Genomic DNA, 17,015 nt, shown 5'->3' with positions numbered 1-17,015 from the left:
ATGTAACTATGAGAAGATGATATTTCAGAGGGTCGTTGAACTATCTAAATCTAAATTTTCGCAATGCAAGACATGATATACATAGATTATGAGTATATTCAAGCGCGACGCTGGAAGCGTTTTTGGATGCTGCGCTTGCGGTACGCACCGCCATCAATCAAGGCCTGCTTGCGTCCAGGACCGAAATCAGGAACACCGCCCAAAGTTCCGAAGATGTCGCCAATGTAGTTGTTAGCCTTCACACCAGCAGCAAAAGTGGTGTTCCAACCTTCCAAGATACCCTCAACGACCTTGATTCCGGCAACATACAGATTCTCGAGAGCGGGTTCAAATCCGCCTTGGTCAGAGTAGAGCAGGTTGAAGGTGGCTGAGGAGCCGGGGTATGGGCGGTCGAAGTCCGATGCGGTGCGCATGATGATGATGCGGGAGAAGTCGGTCAACTTATAAGCCGAGGAGCGGAGAAGGACTTCAAGGGTGGCATTGTCCTCCTGGGCGCTGGCGCAATAATCGCCAGTGCCGTTGGTCAGGACCTTGGTGGTGTTCTCAAATGCAGAGCCGAGGATGTTCCCGCTGTAGTAGACATCGGACGTCGCGACATCACACTCGACAACGCTAGGAGGTAAGGTAGCAGCCTTGTACTTCCCACTGGGGGTCTTGTAATGACGGCGGTATGCTTGCGCGGTGGCAGAGTCGGACAGGTTTGCCTTGCGCGCGAAGTTCGCAGCGATGGTGCGCAGCTCGGCGTTGACCTCGAAGACCTCGGTGCCGTAGATGCTGGTGGGGTACTGGCCGGGGAAGTCTGCGCCCTGGGGGATATAGCCGGTGGAGTAAGAGCTGTTCAGCTCCCGAATATCGATCTCATACTGGAGAGCGACCTGAACTGCGTACCGAGCAAAGGTTGCGGATCCAGTGGTGGTCTTCTTGGGACTGACGCCCGCGATACCCGCAACGAAGAAGTATGTCTGAGTGAGATCAAACAGGGGCGAGAAAGCAACGGAGGTGACGGTTGTGGCAGCATTGATTTCGGATTCACCGGTGATCAGCTGGCAGATTTCGTAGTCTTCAGTGCAGTGGACATCGGGGAACAGAGGCGAGAGACCAGGGATGGTGATATTGTGAGCAAACAAGTCGAACTCAGGGATATTCCACCATGCTGCAGCTTCTGGCTCAAACTTGGCATTTCGTTAGCGACGATGTGGGTGCTTGAGGTGAGAACGCATACCATTGAGACAATAAAGACCTTGGGGGCAAAGGCCTTCGTAGTTCCAGTAGCTCCGGCACATAGCGCGCTAGTGGTAAGCAGCAACGAAGCCGCCAATGTTTGAAGGAGCTGCATGGTGAAAAGCTGTACAGATTGTTGAGGGCTTTTCGGACCTGCATGTGGCAAAGCTTCTTATTTGTAGGCCCGAAGAATTTGTTACGCCTTTCGCGCTAGGGAGGGACCATCGCCCGATAAAGTGGGCATCGTGATGCCGGATCGGGACAAGATCAACATTGTCGAGTACAATGTTGTATGTGATGTCGCACACAACTTATAAATCGGACCACCGTCAGTTCTCCGATTGGCACTTTTCGGTCAAGGGGATAAATTTCCCCGACGATATGAAGCAATTGTTGATGTCTACATGTAGTTAGTTGGTTTATTTGGATAAAAAATGGTGCACCGCTTATCAGTGCTTTTTGGCTTATCTCGAATTTTTTCTTTTTTTTGTTAATCGGAGCTTGCCGGTCCACTCTTATTGCATAGATATATGGGTTTCAATATATAAGCATTGCGGCAGATTTAGAGTGCGTTCACCTATCTAGTTAGATCCATACGAATGTAGTTAGGGATGGACGGAAGTGTCAATCTCATCCGCACTATCTTTTTAAATGATTCACATTACGTACCAACTCAGAGATATAAAGGAGGAACATAGATAACTATGCTTCACAGATAACATTTGAAAAGAGGTATAACTTTGGAACTAATGCATATTAAGGTGGCACTCAATGCCTAAATTACACGCGGAGAAAGTTACCTACATACGTGGGTATCAAGCTATGGAAAACTGAACCAGGAGAGGCGGAATAGGTGAAATAGGATCGTTTGCCTTTAATTTGCTCATTTTTACCTATAAATATAGGTAGAACCTTGGAACTGTACAAAGTATTTCCCTAAAACTCGCAATCACTTTGAACCCATGATCCTTAGAGATGGTTGCCGCATAAAGCACAGACCAGGGAACTTTCCCCTAATACTACTTAAGCGCCGATAGGCGGCGGTATACTCCATTTATGGTATAGCACAATCAGTCAATGAAGTAGAGGATGTATTGTCACTTTCTTTTCCTGGAAGGCTGCTGATGTAGAATGATGGAACATATTCAAAAAAGAATCCAAGTATAGACAAGGGGATCAGGGGTCTAGGCCTTGTTCCATGGTTCTCATTCTGTACCATGTTTCAAATTTTCGAATCTGACGGACATTCAAGTTTTTTGCCTTCACGATTAATAATGTATGTAGTTTGCATATAGAAGTTAAATAGGCTTCGTTAGTGCTCGATGAAATCCAGGGTTATGAAACCATGGGTTTCACTACGCGCAACTTGAAAATTGTGTCAAAATTTTCAAAATCTTCAGCATACAAACAACATTGTCTAACTAGGATCACCGTGCTAATTCTCTTCTTTTTTTGTCTATATATCAGCTCCCTACCTAGGCACTGGATATTGTGCCTACTGGATATTGGACTGATAGCGAGTTCATTGTTCTGTGTCATGTGCATACCAAGTATTTAGTTTCACACAACTCCCGAATTGCTTTTTTCTCAAAAATATGTGGATAGAATACCACAAGCAGCAATCTAAATACCTAAGTCTTGTGAGAAGAGTGAACGACATAGTCTCTTGTATCACGTTGATGGGGAAGAATCAGTGACGCGGGGGCTTTTAAGCCACCGTGCGACGGAAGACGTTAGACGTGGGGCATGACGCATGTCAAGGACTAGAATAGAACAAACCGAGTGACAGAGTCCATTGAATGTAGTGACAGGCCATGACAGGATATGCTGATCCCCGGAGATTAAATCGTCGTGGGCTTTCAACGTCATCTGACGTCATTTTAATCTATAAAGGTGTTCCAACAATAAAATCAAGGCCTGGCGCTCATTTGGAAAGGTTTGATCTTTGGTATTCAAGATATTATATTTTTTGTTCATCTCGCAACATCCCGACAGTGTGGCCCTCGCTCTTCCTCTCGATCATCCTCTCGATCACATACTCCTCTTGTCTCCCGATACCTCGGCCAAGCCCTACTACAACCATCATGCCGTCAATGCACGAGCGTATCCGCGAAGATCTCCTCAATAAAGAACGTGCCCTATGGACTGCACTTACATCTGCAGATCCTGCACCAGCGATCTTCAAACTCAGCAACCCCGAAGCAAACTTCATGTTCCCTCGAAGGGAAATCCTCACCCTCGAAGATGAAGAGTACTTTAAGAAGATGGTTCGGCCACCATTCCACCGATTCGATGCCTATCAGTTCGAGCAAGTCCGAGTTATCATTGTCGATTTAATGGCCGGCGTGGTCACATGCAAGGTCCGCGCTACAAGAGGGAAGAAAGAATACATTGCGACGAGCTCGACGACTTGGAGTCAGGGCTCCGATGGAGAGTGGACACTTGCTGCCCACCAGGAAACTTTGCTGTGATAGGATGAATTTGTTATACAACTTTGGGCTATACATTTTGGGATGAAACAAACTGGGAGGATGCGTTTGGCGACCGGCGAACGTGTATTTAATTGATATGATGCGACGCATCACGAGTCAACGAATCTTTAATGCCATGTTGCATGATTGAATTTAACCGGGAGTTCAGAAGTTTTCATTTGGAATCGAAATTTGAAGCAACTTTATAACAAAAGTAGTTGCGCTAAAAAGACTGATCGTCGTAGATGCCAGATGGACACAGAGCACGGTCTACACTGCGATCGGAATTACTATGGGACACTCCGCAATGCTTCGGATTCCAATTGGCTGTAGTGCAGATTCATTTGAGATTTATTGGATGCCTTAAATTTATGTCATCTGTCTGGTGGGCGGTTTTAATGCAAGTCCTCAATAGCGCAATGCATGGCTCGGCCTCCTTGCTCCGCAAACCCTGCGAACACAGCAAATTGAGATGCAAAATTATAATCCAGTGCGATAGATATTAATTGGAAGAAGTTTTAGAATGTCTAAATCAGCCATCTGTACTCTGCACTCCGTATTGGTAATCGTTGAAGTATGAATATACATTGTAGGGAACTGGGCCATGAACGTTTCGACCGGCGATACGATCATTAAACAAGGAATGAAAAGAGATTTGCCATACACGATGCATCGATTGATCTGCAGCGCTGTACCCGCCGGTTTAATAAATCTTGCCCAAGCAGGGTGGTCTGCCCAGGCTCTTGTCAATGTCCCCAGAGCACTTTCTTTGCTTTCTTGTCTTTATTCGGGACACAACACACATCAGAAGGAACGCCATGAATGTTCCTCTAGATCGTAACAAGCCATGGGGGTTTCAATGGCGATCGTCCGTATATTTTATCGTCGCGACCATGGCAGTCGCTTTACTCGCCGGTAAGCTACACAAGCGTAACATAACGGAGTGAGCATCTCTTAATCCAGCCACTAGATATGTACATGTATGGATTCCTGGTACCACTTCTCCCTTACGTATTGGAGCATCGTTTGGGGCTGGATAATTCTCTCACTCAGCGCATAAGCACTGCCTTGTTATCGGAGAGTGCGCTGGTCATGGTCGTAGCCAGTCCATTGATCGGATCGCATGCCGATCGCTCGGGTGCCAAACGACTATGGCTGTTAGCTGGCCTTGCTGGCGCATTGCTGGGTTCTTTGATACTCGCTTTGGCAAATTCAGGTCGGTGCTTTGAACGTGTATGCTTAGGTTATTTGATGTTTAACAAGAACAGTCTTCACGCTTTTTGCAGGAAGGCTGGTACAGTCTGTTGCTAGTAGCTCTCTCTGGGTTGTAGGCTTTGCAACTCTTGCGGAAAACGTCCCGGCTGATGACATGGGCAAGATGTATGGCATTGTGACTGTCGCCATTGCCGTGGGTACCTCGGGTGGCCCACTTGTCGCTGGTGTCTTATTTGATCTTGGTGGGTACTGGGTGGCTTGGTCCAGTGTGCTTTTGGTCGTCATCTTTGATGTGATTCTGCGATGTCTGATGATAGAGCGTCTGCCAAATGACCATCAACCGGTTGACACGAGGCCGATTGAGCAAGACACGGAGAGAGATGCTCTTTTGCCACCCTTGAATCAGTCAGAGGAAGTGAGAGAAGAAGAGGCCCTTATTGACGAGAGAACTGGAATTCAGTTCTATTGGTGCCTGTTTACCAACGGTCGCTTCCTTGGCGGTGTGATCAGTTATGTGTGTTTCGCCATTCTAAATGCAAGTTTCGACACGACACTCCCGCTTCATGTGCGTGACACGTTTGGGTGGGGATCTTTGCCGTCCGGACTTTTGTTTGCCGTTTTCCAGGGTCCCGGGGTGTTCCTAAGCGTTCCTCTCGGTTGGCTGAAGGACCGGGTGGGTACTCGGCACCCAACCACGATTGGATTTGCACTTCTTGTACCTTTTCTGTGGCTCATTGGGATACCGGGGGATAAACGGTTTCCTTGGGCAAATCAAGGGCAGATCGGCCCGGTCATATACAGTGCCGCTGTCAGTGGTGCTGGGATTGTGATCTGCTTACTGAATGGAGTGGGTATGATGGAAGCCATTCGTAAGTCTCCGAATGTCAGTCTTGACCCTTGATCCTCGAGTGTTAACAAATCTTGCAGACGCTGTGGATGAGATACAAGGGGAGAACCCCGGGATCTTTGGACGTAACGGGGGGTATTCCCGAGCAATTTCGGTAGTGAGTATGAGCTGGACCTTGGGGATGTTCATTGGGCCCATTTTGTCGGGATATGGCACGGAACATATCGGATACTATGGAATAAACTGTGCATTGGGTAAGTAGTTTATCCCCCTGTCCGAATTCCTCAAGTCTCGGCGCTAATGTGACTAGCGGGGATGTGCGGATTTTGCTCCTTCGTCGCATTTTGGAATTTGAAGTCGTCCGTGCCCCAACGGGCTGCAAGAAATACACGATGTGGGGTTATAGAATGATATTCAAAAAGAAGAGAGAAACAAAACAAGAGAAAAGAAAAGAGAACGAGCGATTTCCGACGTTGCAGAGAGACCGGTGTTTGGGATTGAAAGCTAAATGGAGTCGAGTAAAGAAAGAAGAAGAAAAAACCTGCAAGGCCCACTAAGCTTAGTGTGACGAAAGGACGAAAAGAGGATCAACAGGCTAGAAGCAGGAAATTTAAGAAGTAAACGCTCAGACTCGATCACAATTGGAGTTCAAAAAGTAACAGAAATCTCCGTGGAAGAGAAGTAGAAGAGAAGAGAGAAAAGAGAAGTATAGATGGAAGTTACGATGTTGGACACTGAACGGATTGTACCATAGGACTCAGTGGGACTAGGTAGAAGTTCCAAGGTTGTGGCGGGGAACCGGATTAGAACAAAACAAATTGACCAATTGGAAAACAAGGATCAATTGATCAAATACAAGTGGAAAGTCAAATAAAGTACAAACGCAGCTGTCAAAATTGATATACCGTCTTGCTCCTTTCTGATTACTCACATTTCTCTGTTCTCTCATATCTTATATGAACCTGTATGCATGTACGACGGGGCACCACTCAATGCTTACAGTCCAAGCACCACGTCTCCTATCTAAACAGTTCAGCTTTCTAAAGTATATATTCTTATGTATGTGATCACTCATATGGTGGTCACAGTGACACGAAGACTCCACCTCGGAACCACGGGTACAATTGAAATAAATAGGCCCGAATGATCTCCTGTCCGGCCGAACTTGTTGATTTTCATTATTTTCTTCAGATCCCGGGGTCCAGCTTCTCTTGTTTTTATATTAATAACGTGAGATTGTACAGGAAGAAAAAAATCTTCAGTTTGTGCCAAGTCGGAATTCTTTGTCTTTCTTCTCCTTCTCGGCACTTTGCCGATCCTGACTCTTAATTTTCGCCGCCAATGCTCAAACCCTCGCCATGAAAACAATTCGCCCTCATAATATCGTCATTGTTGGCGCAGGTATCGCCGGCATCGCATGCGCTCTCGCCTTATCCAAGGAACTCTCTCCATTCGTGCCAGACCTCCAAATCACAATATACGAACGACATGACATATTATCAACTTCCGGTGGTGCTATTAATCTCACACCTGTGGCTCAACGGCATCTCGCACAATTGGGGGTATTGGATGAATTGGACCGGATGGGTCCCGAGGGAGGTGCCGATGTGGATGCCATAGAACTTTTTTCGATGCGGTCTGGTCGTTCGATCGGTTCAATCGACTTCACCGATCACAAGGGGGAAGGTTATGGCGGATATAAGGGCCGAAGAGTGATGAGAATCATTCTTTCGGTGGCCATGTTGACAGTGGTTGAACGGACCCATAATGTTGAAATCGTTTTCGGCAAAAAAGTCGTCGGTGGCGAAGAATTCGACGACAGCGTTGTATTGAAATTCCAGGATGGCACTGAGGCAATCAGTGACTTGGTGATCGGCTGTGATGGTGTCCACTCGGCGGTCCGAACCCAATTCGTGGATGCCGATCGACCTGCCGAGTACACGGGGTTGTCATTTTTACAGGCCACAATTGAGAGGGACTCACTCTCTTCACGCATCCACTTCAAGTCATCATCTCTGAATATCTCAAGGCATGGATCCATACTAGCAAGTTATTGTGATCGTGATTGCGATCAAATTTTCGCTGCTGCGATCGTGCAGTTTAGCCAAGAATCATTGAGCCGTTATCGACTGGAACCGGGCCAGGACCGGGCCACTCAGCATCGAATTCGATGTGCCCTCCGAGAAGAGATTTGGGGTCGTTTCGGTAAATGTGGAATTCCCTGCATTCGAGAAATCATCGAAAGTAAAGCGGACTGGATGCTTTACCCCGTATACCAGGTACGTCCAGGCGGACGCTGGTGTACGAACCGAGCCATTTTGTTGGGTGACGCAGCACATGCGGTAAGTCTTGCTAACCAGTGGGATTCGGTTTGACTCGTACCTGACAACAATTTAGATGCCTCCACGCGACGAGTCTGCTTCATATGCACTAGACGACGCGATTCTCTTTGCCCGCATTCTGGCGCGCTATCGTTCAGAGCCTCTGGCAGAAGTCTTTGACGCGTACGAGAGCCTCCGCCGGGATACCATCAACCATGCTTTCAAGGAGTCCCGCCGCATGTGGGAACGAAATCGGGAAATGGGTCTCTTCGAGGGAAGGCTCAAAGAGTGGATGATGTCTTTCCATCTCAAATCCCACGAAAGCGAACGGGAGGCCGCATGGGAGTTTGACGCAAACAAGATGGCTCTCCCCACACCCGCACCTAGTGAGGACCTGGTGTCCTTAAATTCATTTTTGAGAGGACGAACCCTATAAAAGAGTTTTGGTGGAGTTTCGGTTGGCCTGCATGGATGGAGCGTGTGAGTTTCAATCAATGGATACCCGGTAATCATTTGCATCTGCATTGTATCAAGTCCTTAATTGGCCGTTGAGATATGAAGTAATTTGGCCGTATTTGATACTTATACTACATATCGTTGGTATCAAAGTAGATACCAATCAATTTTCCTTCAATGAACTTATGAGACGATACTTATCTAGTAGGCTACGACGACCAACATCATATCACTCCGTCAAAGGTTCTTTCGTTCTGTTTGAGAATCACTTATAGTAAGAAAATGTAAAGATTTACTCGTTGCGAAGACGAACAGAAGGAGGGGAAACTTACCATCTCCAGGTATTGATTGATTCTCGGCAATGAAATGTGGAGGCCGCTTAGATATAGAGAGGGATTTACAGTCTACAAAGGTAAACGTTGTCGTCGGGTCTCAATGCTACTACAGCGAACATCCTGCTATCGGTTAGATGAAATCAAAGATTCCAACAGTCAAGAATGATAAGTAACACGAGAAGGCTTTACACCAACCCGCTAGCTGCTCTGAGGCCTACTATTGGGATGTGATTGCAACCAGAGATATTTCAATTCCACTCACTATCAAGACTGAAATAATATGGGAAAGCTCAAACTAACAGACCACACACCTCGCCCGCAAATCTACTGGTTGCTCCCAACTGTTGCCCCGCAGCATCGCTTAAAAGGAAAGGGTCTGACCAGCAGTTCCAACAACAGCGCTCTTGACCTTGGAAGATCCGAGCAGACTGTAGCTGTAGGGCACGGACGTCAAGGTACCAGCAGAAGCAGTGTTAGACCCTGTGCCGAAGTCGTTGTCATTGGAGACAGCATAGCCACCGTCAGTAGAGTAAAGAGGCTTCTTGCTTCCGGAGAAGACGTTTGACTCAACCAGCAACTGGGCGCCCTGGCGAGTGTTGATTCCATCGGCAACATCCAAGTAGTAGCTGTTGTAGACATGGCCGGTACCGAAACGGAAGGAGGGACCGCGAGAGTTGATGTTGTACCAGTAGTTGTTGCTGTAGGTAACGCGCAGGTGGCCGGTGTCCTCGGCGCCGTTGCTGTCAGAGTGTCCGACCAGAGATGCCTTGTAGTGGTCGTGGAGGAAGGTGTTGGACACAGTGACATAGTCAGCGGCATGGGTAATCTGCTTCTAATTAGAAGTGTCCTGGGCGCTGCTTAAGCGTTGTGCTTACATCAATCAGTCCATCGTAATAATCCTTGTCGTGGTCCATGTCAGAAGAGACATCGCAGTGGTCAACCCACACATTGGTAGACAATTCTGAGAAAAGTTAATGTCTGTTGCTTGACCAAGACTGTGATATGATCCTCACGAATTCCAATGGCATCGCCGTTTTCGGCCAGTACCTTCTTCACACCCAAGTTGCGAATGATGACGTTGGACTTCTCCTTGACCAGGCTATATTGATTTAGTGTCTGCCAGCAAATCCATCGATTCGGGGCGAACATACATTCCGAATCCACTCAAGATGGCGTTTGCATCCTTGCCGATGATACTAGTGTTGCTTCCAACACGAACCTGATCGGCTGTCTGAGTGATGGCACCACTCACGACGACCACCTTGGCGGAATCGCCAGAAACAGCGGAGGTAAAAGCAGCGTAGGACGAGACAGTGGTTGTAGTACCACCAGCACCTCCCTTGGTGCCGCCGTTCTGGCTGGCATATCCCGTGGCGGCCTATCCAACTTTCCATTAGAAGATAGTTCCAGGTTTTCTTCGAGTGTATCAATTCTCACATCGTTGATGCTTGCGCGTTTTCCCAGAAGCTTTGCGTCATTGCTGGTTGCAGTCGGAGCTCCCAGCGCCAGGCTGGACAGGCATCCGACGAGAGCAACAGCAAACTTAGTAATAGGAGCCATCACAATCAGAAAAGTGAAATTTAGAAGGATAGAAAAGAGTTGAGCTTCCGAGATGTCTTGCAGACGAGTTCGAGACTTGATATTTGAAAGATATTCCAATAACACAGTCCATCAAAGGACTTTATATAGGTGTTCTGGAGCGTTATATTGGCCCATCAATGCTTCCATCATAGCCACGCGTATGCACTTGACGCAGATAAAATCTCCGTGATGGATAATCTCCCCCTGGGCTAGCCCGAGCGACTATCGCACAGGTGGACATGACAACAATAATTCTCCGACGCATCATGTATCAAAGTGACACTCCAGGGGTCACTTTCAAGAATGCCAAGATTAAGCCCACGTTTTTCCTCCAAAGGATGGAGCTTGGCGTTATTGGAGGGAGGTGCCAAACCCTGCCACGGGCCCAATATCTCCGGGGGCAAGGGACTAGCTCATGCATAAGTTGTTAAATTGGTTCATTTGATTAGAGTAAATATTATAAGCGATGTGAAGTCTAAGCCCAAGACCATGCCGGAAAAGCTTCCACAATGGTTTGAAACACGTTCGACACGTCCCCCCCCCCTACAATGGCGAAGGTGACGAATTTCGCCAAGGATGCCGGAGTTTCAGCGCAGAGTGCCGATCTTGGCATTTCATGAAGCGTCAAGGGCAGTATTTTCCATCAATTGATGACTTCAAATAAGTGGAAGTTGGTCATCTTCGGCTAGTGCGTCTCTCTTAAGGTTCAAATTATTTGAGAGAGCGCACCTTGAGAAAGTTCCAAAAACTTGATGTAGATAGAAAGAAATAGTTAGTATGTTCAATAGTTCAATGTATATATTCACAGAGGAATCACCTACATGACAGAATTAGCGAGCCAAATGACGTAATAGGATTGTGATTATTTCTTCGGACACGAAATAGCTCTCGATACACAAACGTCAAAGACTCACTCCCCTGCTCCAAGAAAAAAAATCACACACAGAAGCTCTGAAGCTAGAATCCTGAATCGCTGAAGGGTCTTGTGGCTGAATAATCCCTGTACACTCCCGGGGCCAGTGTGCTGAAGTGCAACACTTTTGCGGGGAAGATCGCGGGGATCAACAACTTACGTCTCAGAGAACTTCCAAACTTTGAAATAATAGGCGGAAATGACAGAAACATTTTCATCCGTCCCTATAGTCGACTTCGCTCGTCTAACCGACCCTGCAAGCAAGAATGAGGAACTCTCAAAGCTACGTGACGCGATATTTGTGGTTGGGTTCCTCTATTTGACCAATACAGGATTGGAGGTGCGAGCAAAAGCCCGAGTGAGGCATACACAAACTGACAAATTAGATCAGGATCTCATCCGCAAAACACATGCAGATCTACCAAACCTCTTCGCGTTATCTGCGGAGACAAAGGAGAGATGCAATATGATCAACTCGCCATCCTTCCTCGGGTATACCCGTCTTGGTGCCGAGACCACCGCCACAAAAACGGATCTTCGTGAGGTTGGGCTATATCCTTTTGGACGCGGCTGCTTTCCGTTCTGACAACTCAACTCAGCAATTTGACTTTGGTACCCCCGGAATGAAGCCCTGGACGGAACAGGATCATTTTTGGCAGAGGCTGGAAGGTCCTAATCAAGTATGCCGTCACTTTTCTAATGGAATATTACCAGCTACTCACTCTCAACAGTACCCGGATTACTCTGGTGCCCAGAGTCTAGTCGAGGACTACCTCGCTAAGATTGATGGTTTAGCACAGGAGTTCGTGTGCCTTGTGGCCGAATGTCTTTCTCTTCCGCTCGAAACATTTGATGGCTTCAAGGGAAACATGAGTCGATTGAAATTCGTCAAATATCCACCTGCAGCGCAAAATTCCCAAGGAGTTGGCCCGCATAAGGACTCGGCGGGTCTTTTTACTTTCTTGTCCCAAGACAATACAGGAGGGTTACAGGTGCTGAACAAAAATGCGGAATGGATCGATGTTCCACCCATTGAGGGAAGTCTAGTCGTCAATATTCAACAGGGATTCGAGGCAATCACTGGAGGAATTTGCGCGGCTACCACCCATCGGGTCATTGTATGTTGGTCAAATCCGTGGAATTAGTTCATCGCTAAACTGAATTGTTTGTAGGCACCTACTTCGAGAACGCGTTACAGCATTCCATTCTTCCTAGGGGTCAGACTGGATTTGACGCTCGAGCAGCTCAAAGAATCAGCAGCTCATATCGTTCAACGCATCCCCGCCTCAGATGACAAGAAGAAACGAGCAGTTGATGTACCCAGTGAATTTCTCTCGCCGTTATACTCTTGTGTGAGTTTATCCTCAACGGCCAAGAGAAACACGCTAACAAGTAGCAGTTTGGCGAGGCTCATTTGAGAAATCGCATCCTAAGCCATCCAGATGTCGGACGCCGATGGTACCCAGAATTATATGCGAAGTATTCTCAACACGTTCTTAAATAAGGCAATGTCGCTCAATAACACGATGAAAATGTCTGAATAAATATCCTCCTTCGGGTAGGGCGAAAATCTCAGTAATCCGACAACCTCCAAACAGACGAAGATGATATTGAATGCACACATATGTACATTTATGTATGTGTTCAAGATGAAAGTATGCAATCCCTCGTATAGACAGTAGAATTGTGATTTGTGAGAAACCCCCACAAATGTTTGTTCCCCGTAAATACCCTCTTTTCTGCGGGGCAATTCTACACTCCTTCATCTCTCACTCTCAAAAATGTCAATCAATTCTGCAGCCCTCGACGCTCTTCGGAGCCGCCTAAAGAACGCGACTGTATATACGCCAGGTTCAGGAAATTACAAAGAAAGTCTGGTCCGTTGGTCGGACACAGGAACAAGAGATGCAGTACGCGAACCGACACGTCAAACAAGATGGCCGACTAATTTGCTATAGGGTGTAGTAGTCCAGCCTACCCAGGCATCCGATGTATCTGTTGCTTTATTGTGGGCACAGGAATATAATGTTGATGTCGCTGTTAAGGGTGGTGGCCATTCGACTGCCGGAACGAGCTCGAGCGACGGCGGTCTGGTGATTGATCTGTCGCGACTCAAGGAAGTGACCGTGGATACCGCTCGCAAATCTATAACTGCTCAAGGTGGCGCAACCTGGAAGGAAGTCGATGAAGCCGGTGCAATTCACGGCTTGGCTGCCGTCGGCGGCACTGTCAACCACACGGGTGTTGGGGGTTTGACACTGGGAGGCGGCTATGGTTGGCTGAGCGGACAATATGGCCTCACTATTGACAATTTACTATCTGCGACCGTGGTTTTAGCGGATGGCCGTATTGTTACGGCCTCTGCTACAGAGAACATAGACTTGTTTTGGGGATTGCGCGGCGCTGGGTACAATTTCGGTGTTGTGGTGGACTTCACCTACCAGGCCTATGATCAGAAAGATCCGGTATACTCGGGTCTCCTTGGATTCACACCGGACAAGCTGGAGGCAGTCATGGATGTACTGAACAAATCCTTGGAAGATCCTGACTCTCGCTTCGGGGCAATGTGCATATTTACACTAGCACCAGATGGCTCTGGGCCGATGATCATTCTCATCGGCTTTTTCAACGGCCCCCGCGAAGAAGGCAAAAGAAAGTTCGCCGACTTTACGGCTCTAGAACCAGTCCTGAATACCCTTGATATGATACCATATTCTGTGGTCAACACACTGCAGAATCCACAAGCTACTTACGGCGATCGCAAGTCTTTCAAGGGCATTTTCTACGAACCACCATTGGATCCGCAGTTTGCACGGATGATTTTCAACGATTTCATGGCCAAGATTCAGTCTGAATCGGACCTCTCGGATTCTGCTATCATACTCGAGTTTACCGACATGCGCAAGATTTGCGAAGTGCCGTTAGCTTCCACATCACTTGCTAGTCGCAACCAAACGCAGAATGGAATTATTTACTTAAGATGGACTGACCCATCAAAGGATCTGGAGCACCGGGCATGGGCACGCGAGGTCCAATCTAAGTGGAAAATTGAATTGGATACCCGGGCCCCCACCCAGGGGGATGATTCGAGCGTCCCTCAATACATTAACTATGCAGAGCGTGAGTCTATCATGAGAAAGCTTATGTTTGATTATTTACTAACCCAACCCAGCGGGTGATTCGGTTGTATCCAACATATACGGTCACAATCTCAACCGACTGCGAGAGGTGAAAATCAAGTATGATCCTAAGAACGTCTTCCATAAAATGCACCCAATCTCAACAGATGCACATGCATAATCATGTTAAATGATTGAATTGCCATAGCGTTCGAGCTGGCATACTCAGCCATTCTCCCGCAACCAATGTGAATATCATGCCGGTGGCCTTATCCTATAACATCGATGTGTTAGGAAAGCGCAAATCATATTTGTTGTCAGCCAATTTCAAGAATATACAAATACATATCAACTCAAAGACGTGGAAGAATGTTGTATTTGACTGCCTTGACGGTAGTCCACCCCTCTAGAGCCTCCTCGCCCATATCCCGCCCGAACCCGCTCTCCTTTACTCCTCCAAATGGAACATTGGGGCTTAGCATTGCCCAAGCGTTGACAGTCACCTGTCCTGACTCCAGGGCTTCCGTCACCCGATGAGCACGACTCACGTCGTTAGTGAAAATTGCAGCACTGAGACCATGGTGAGAGTCATTGGCTTTCAAAATAACTTCTTCCTCAGTCGTAAACTTGGCGATGCTCTAGGAATGACACATGCTGATCAGAATTGGCACCATTTCACCTCCCAGAAATAGCATACTTACCGCGACAGGGCCAAATATCTCCTCCCGCATGATCGTCGCATCTTCATCGACATCTGCGAATGCAGTGTTTTGAACAAAGTACCCCTTGTCGCCGATCCGGTCCCCACCAAACAAAAGTTTGGCTCCAGATTGCTTTCCTTGACGAACAAAGTCAAGAATTTTCTCATGCTGAATTCGACTTACTACTGGGCCTTTTGTGGTCGAAGGGTCCAACGGGTTTCCTGCCACTGTTGGGACATCGGCCGCAGCGTTCTTGTAAGCCTCAATAAAGCGATCATAGATTGACGCTTGAACATATATCCGGGAGCCTGCGGCACAGATCTGACCATTGTTGGCAGTGATGCCAATGCGAGTCCATAATAGTGCGTTTTCAAAATCACAGTCGTCAAATACGATGGAGGGTCCCTTTCCGCCTAGTTCGAGGCTGACCTTCTTTAGGTTTGTCCGAGATGCTGCTTGTAGGATCTTCCGCCCTGCGACAGCACTGCCTGTGAAAGCTATCTTTCGCACATCCATATGTTCAGAAAGGGCTTGGCCTGCGGTGGCACCCTCGCCAGTGACGACAGACACAACCCCAGGAGGGAAACCAGCCTCTTTGATCAACTCTGCAAGCCTCAAGGCATAAAGTGGTGACAACTCAGAGGACTTGATGACCAGAACATTGCCTGTCACCAATGCCGGGGCTAGCTTCCATATAGTGATCATGCTAGAGTTGGTTAGTTTTCTCATCGCCTCGTGTTGCATTGCTGGATTGGTTGAAGCTTACAGTGGAGCATTCCATGGTACAATTGCACCGCATATACCCAAGGGTTCTCGATAGGTGTAGGCAATACCACCATCCATTTCCAATGTCTTGCCGTCAATTTTTCCTGCCCAGCCGGCGTAATATCGTAGACAGCCGACAGCCTGAGGAATGTTCATACCAATGGAGTCGGTATAAAGAACTCCAGCATCAACGGCCTCAAGAGAGGCTAAGTCTTCAGCATCGCGCTCAAGCAAGTCTGCAAGCTTCAGTAGAAGCCGGGCCCTAGTAGGACCAGAAACTGTTCTCCATGTTTTGAAGCCAGCCTTGGCAGATTCAACAGCACTGTTGATATCATCTGGTCCCGCGGCAGAAATCGTGCCGAGTTGTTCTCCGGTTGCGGGGTTCTCCACGGAAAGAACTTGGCCGGTAGATGAGGGGACAAACTTATTGTTGATGAAAAGTCCAGTTGAAACTGTTCAGAGTAAGCAAGCAACATATACCTAAGCCCGACGGGGTCTTACGTGTGATCTTGCGGCCCTGAAAACCAGCAATGGTCAATTTTGCAGGCATCTTCGTTATTTGTGTAAATGATTTGTGAATTTACTATCACTAGGTCCGTCCGCTCAACTTCTTTTGTATATGGTGGCCTCGGAACGCATTCCGTCACGCGGAACAGCAACACGACGGTTCCCGAGGGCTGGTCAACAGAGGGGCATCAAAGCTATCTGCAGTATCGTCAATTTATATTCAAATGATTTGTTACAGTTGCATACAGTGTTTTAAAGATGAGATGGGTTTTCAAAACCTCTAAAGTATTCGTATATGCTCTCTACACATCTTTCCCAAGGCCTTTCTTTAATTGTGCTTTGGCTTCTCTCTAATGAGATCTTTCAACTGTCAAAATATGGCCGCCATTCTTTTTGATATCGGTATAAGATTATATCTACGATGTGATGTGCTTACAGCAGTTTCTGGCTTGTATGTCTTTTTCCTCTGTATGTGTGGAGTAAACTATATAAAGACGAGCATCGACTGGGCAATCTCCCTTTTTCTTTATAGTTTATAAGATCATTCATCGTTCCCGTCCAAT

The 17,015-nt window shown here is 47.3% G+C and overlaps 7 protein-coding genes across 7 annotated transcripts; 4 read left to right on the top strand and 3 right to left on the bottom strand.

Annotated features, from left to right (window-relative positions):
* Window positions 1-98: 98 nt before the first annotated feature.
* On the bottom strand, window positions 99-1,336 carry N7529_009303 (purine-nucleoside phosphorylase; the record flags this gene model as incomplete). Its single annotated transcript, XM_057244830.1, has 2 exons — window positions 99-1,172; window positions 1,223-1,336. 2 exons carry the CDS (start codon window positions 1,334-1,336, stop codon window positions 99-101), a joined length of 1,188 nt encoding a protein of 395 aa, XP_057093093.1.
* A 1,969-nt stretch (window positions 1,337-3,305) lies between these two features.
* N7529_009302 (nuclear transport factor 2 family protein) lies at window positions 3,306-3,692 on the top strand (the record flags this gene model as incomplete). Its single annotated transcript, XM_057244829.1, has 1 exon — window positions 3,306-3,692. One exon carries the CDS (start codon window positions 3,306-3,308, stop codon window positions 3,690-3,692), a length of 387 nt encoding a protein of 128 aa, XP_057093092.1.
* Window positions 3,693-4,510: 818 nt separating this feature from the next.
* Window positions 4,511-6,109, top strand: N7529_009301 (uncharacterized protein; the record flags this gene model as incomplete). The annotated part of the gene is made up of 5 exons (XM_057244828.1): window positions 4,511-4,607; window positions 4,663-4,908; window positions 4,961-5,776; window positions 5,835-5,911; window positions 6,065-6,109. The coding sequence occupies 5 exons, from the start codon at window positions 4,511-4,513 to the stop codon at window positions 6,107-6,109; spliced, it is 1,281 nt and encodes a 426-aa protein (XP_057093091.1).
* Window positions 6,110-7,112: 1,003 nt separating this feature from the next.
* Window positions 7,113-8,511, top strand: N7529_009300 (FAD-dependent oxidoreductase; the record flags this gene model as incomplete). Its single annotated transcript, XM_057244827.1, has 2 exons — window positions 7,113-8,096; window positions 8,152-8,511. The coding sequence occupies 2 exons, from the start codon at window positions 7,113-7,115 to the stop codon at window positions 8,509-8,511; spliced, it is 1,344 nt and encodes a 447-aa protein (XP_057093090.1).
* Window positions 8,512-9,227: 716 nt separating this feature from the next.
* Window positions 9,228-10,426, bottom strand: N7529_009299 (pectate lyase family protein; the record flags this gene model as incomplete). The annotated part of the gene is made up of 5 exons (XM_057244826.1): window positions 9,228-9,692; window positions 9,742-9,827; window positions 9,880-9,965; window positions 10,018-10,244; window positions 10,304-10,426. The coding sequence occupies 5 exons, from the start codon at window positions 10,424-10,426 to the stop codon at window positions 9,228-9,230; spliced, it is 987 nt and encodes a 328-aa protein (XP_057093089.1).
* Window positions 10,427-11,559: 1,133 nt separating this feature from the next.
* N7529_009298 (uncharacterized protein) lies at window positions 11,560-14,660 on the top strand (the record flags this gene model as incomplete). Its single annotated transcript, XM_057244825.1, has 7 exons — window positions 11,560-11,700; window positions 11,752-11,904; window positions 11,960-12,040; window positions 12,092-12,478; window positions 12,533-12,712; window positions 13,319-14,480; window positions 14,533-14,660. The coding sequence occupies 7 exons, from the start codon at window positions 11,560-11,562 to the stop codon at window positions 14,658-14,660; spliced, it is 2,232 nt and encodes a 743-aa protein (XP_057093088.1).
* A 172-nt stretch (window positions 14,661-14,832) lies between these two features.
* On the bottom strand, window positions 14,833-16,495 carry N7529_009297 (putative aldehyde dehydrogenase; the record flags this gene model as incomplete). The annotated part of the gene is made up of 4 exons (XM_057244824.1): window positions 14,833-15,117; window positions 15,181-15,886; window positions 15,947-16,397; window positions 16,447-16,495. The coding sequence occupies 4 exons, from the start codon at window positions 16,493-16,495 to the stop codon at window positions 14,833-14,835; spliced, it is 1,491 nt and encodes a 496-aa protein (XP_057093087.1).
* Between the last annotated feature and the right edge of the window lie 520 nt (window positions 16,496-17,015).

The sequence above is a fragment of the Penicillium soppii genome (assembly GCF_028829465.1).
Source record: "Penicillium soppii strain IBT 18220 chromosome Unknown utg000007l, whole genome shotgun sequence".
Taxonomy (NCBI): domain Eukaryota; kingdom Fungi; phylum Ascomycota; class Eurotiomycetes; order Eurotiales; family Aspergillaceae; genus Penicillium; species Penicillium soppii.
Note: the sequence above shows the minus strand (reverse complement) of the source record. Positions and strands in the feature narration are given on the sequence as shown.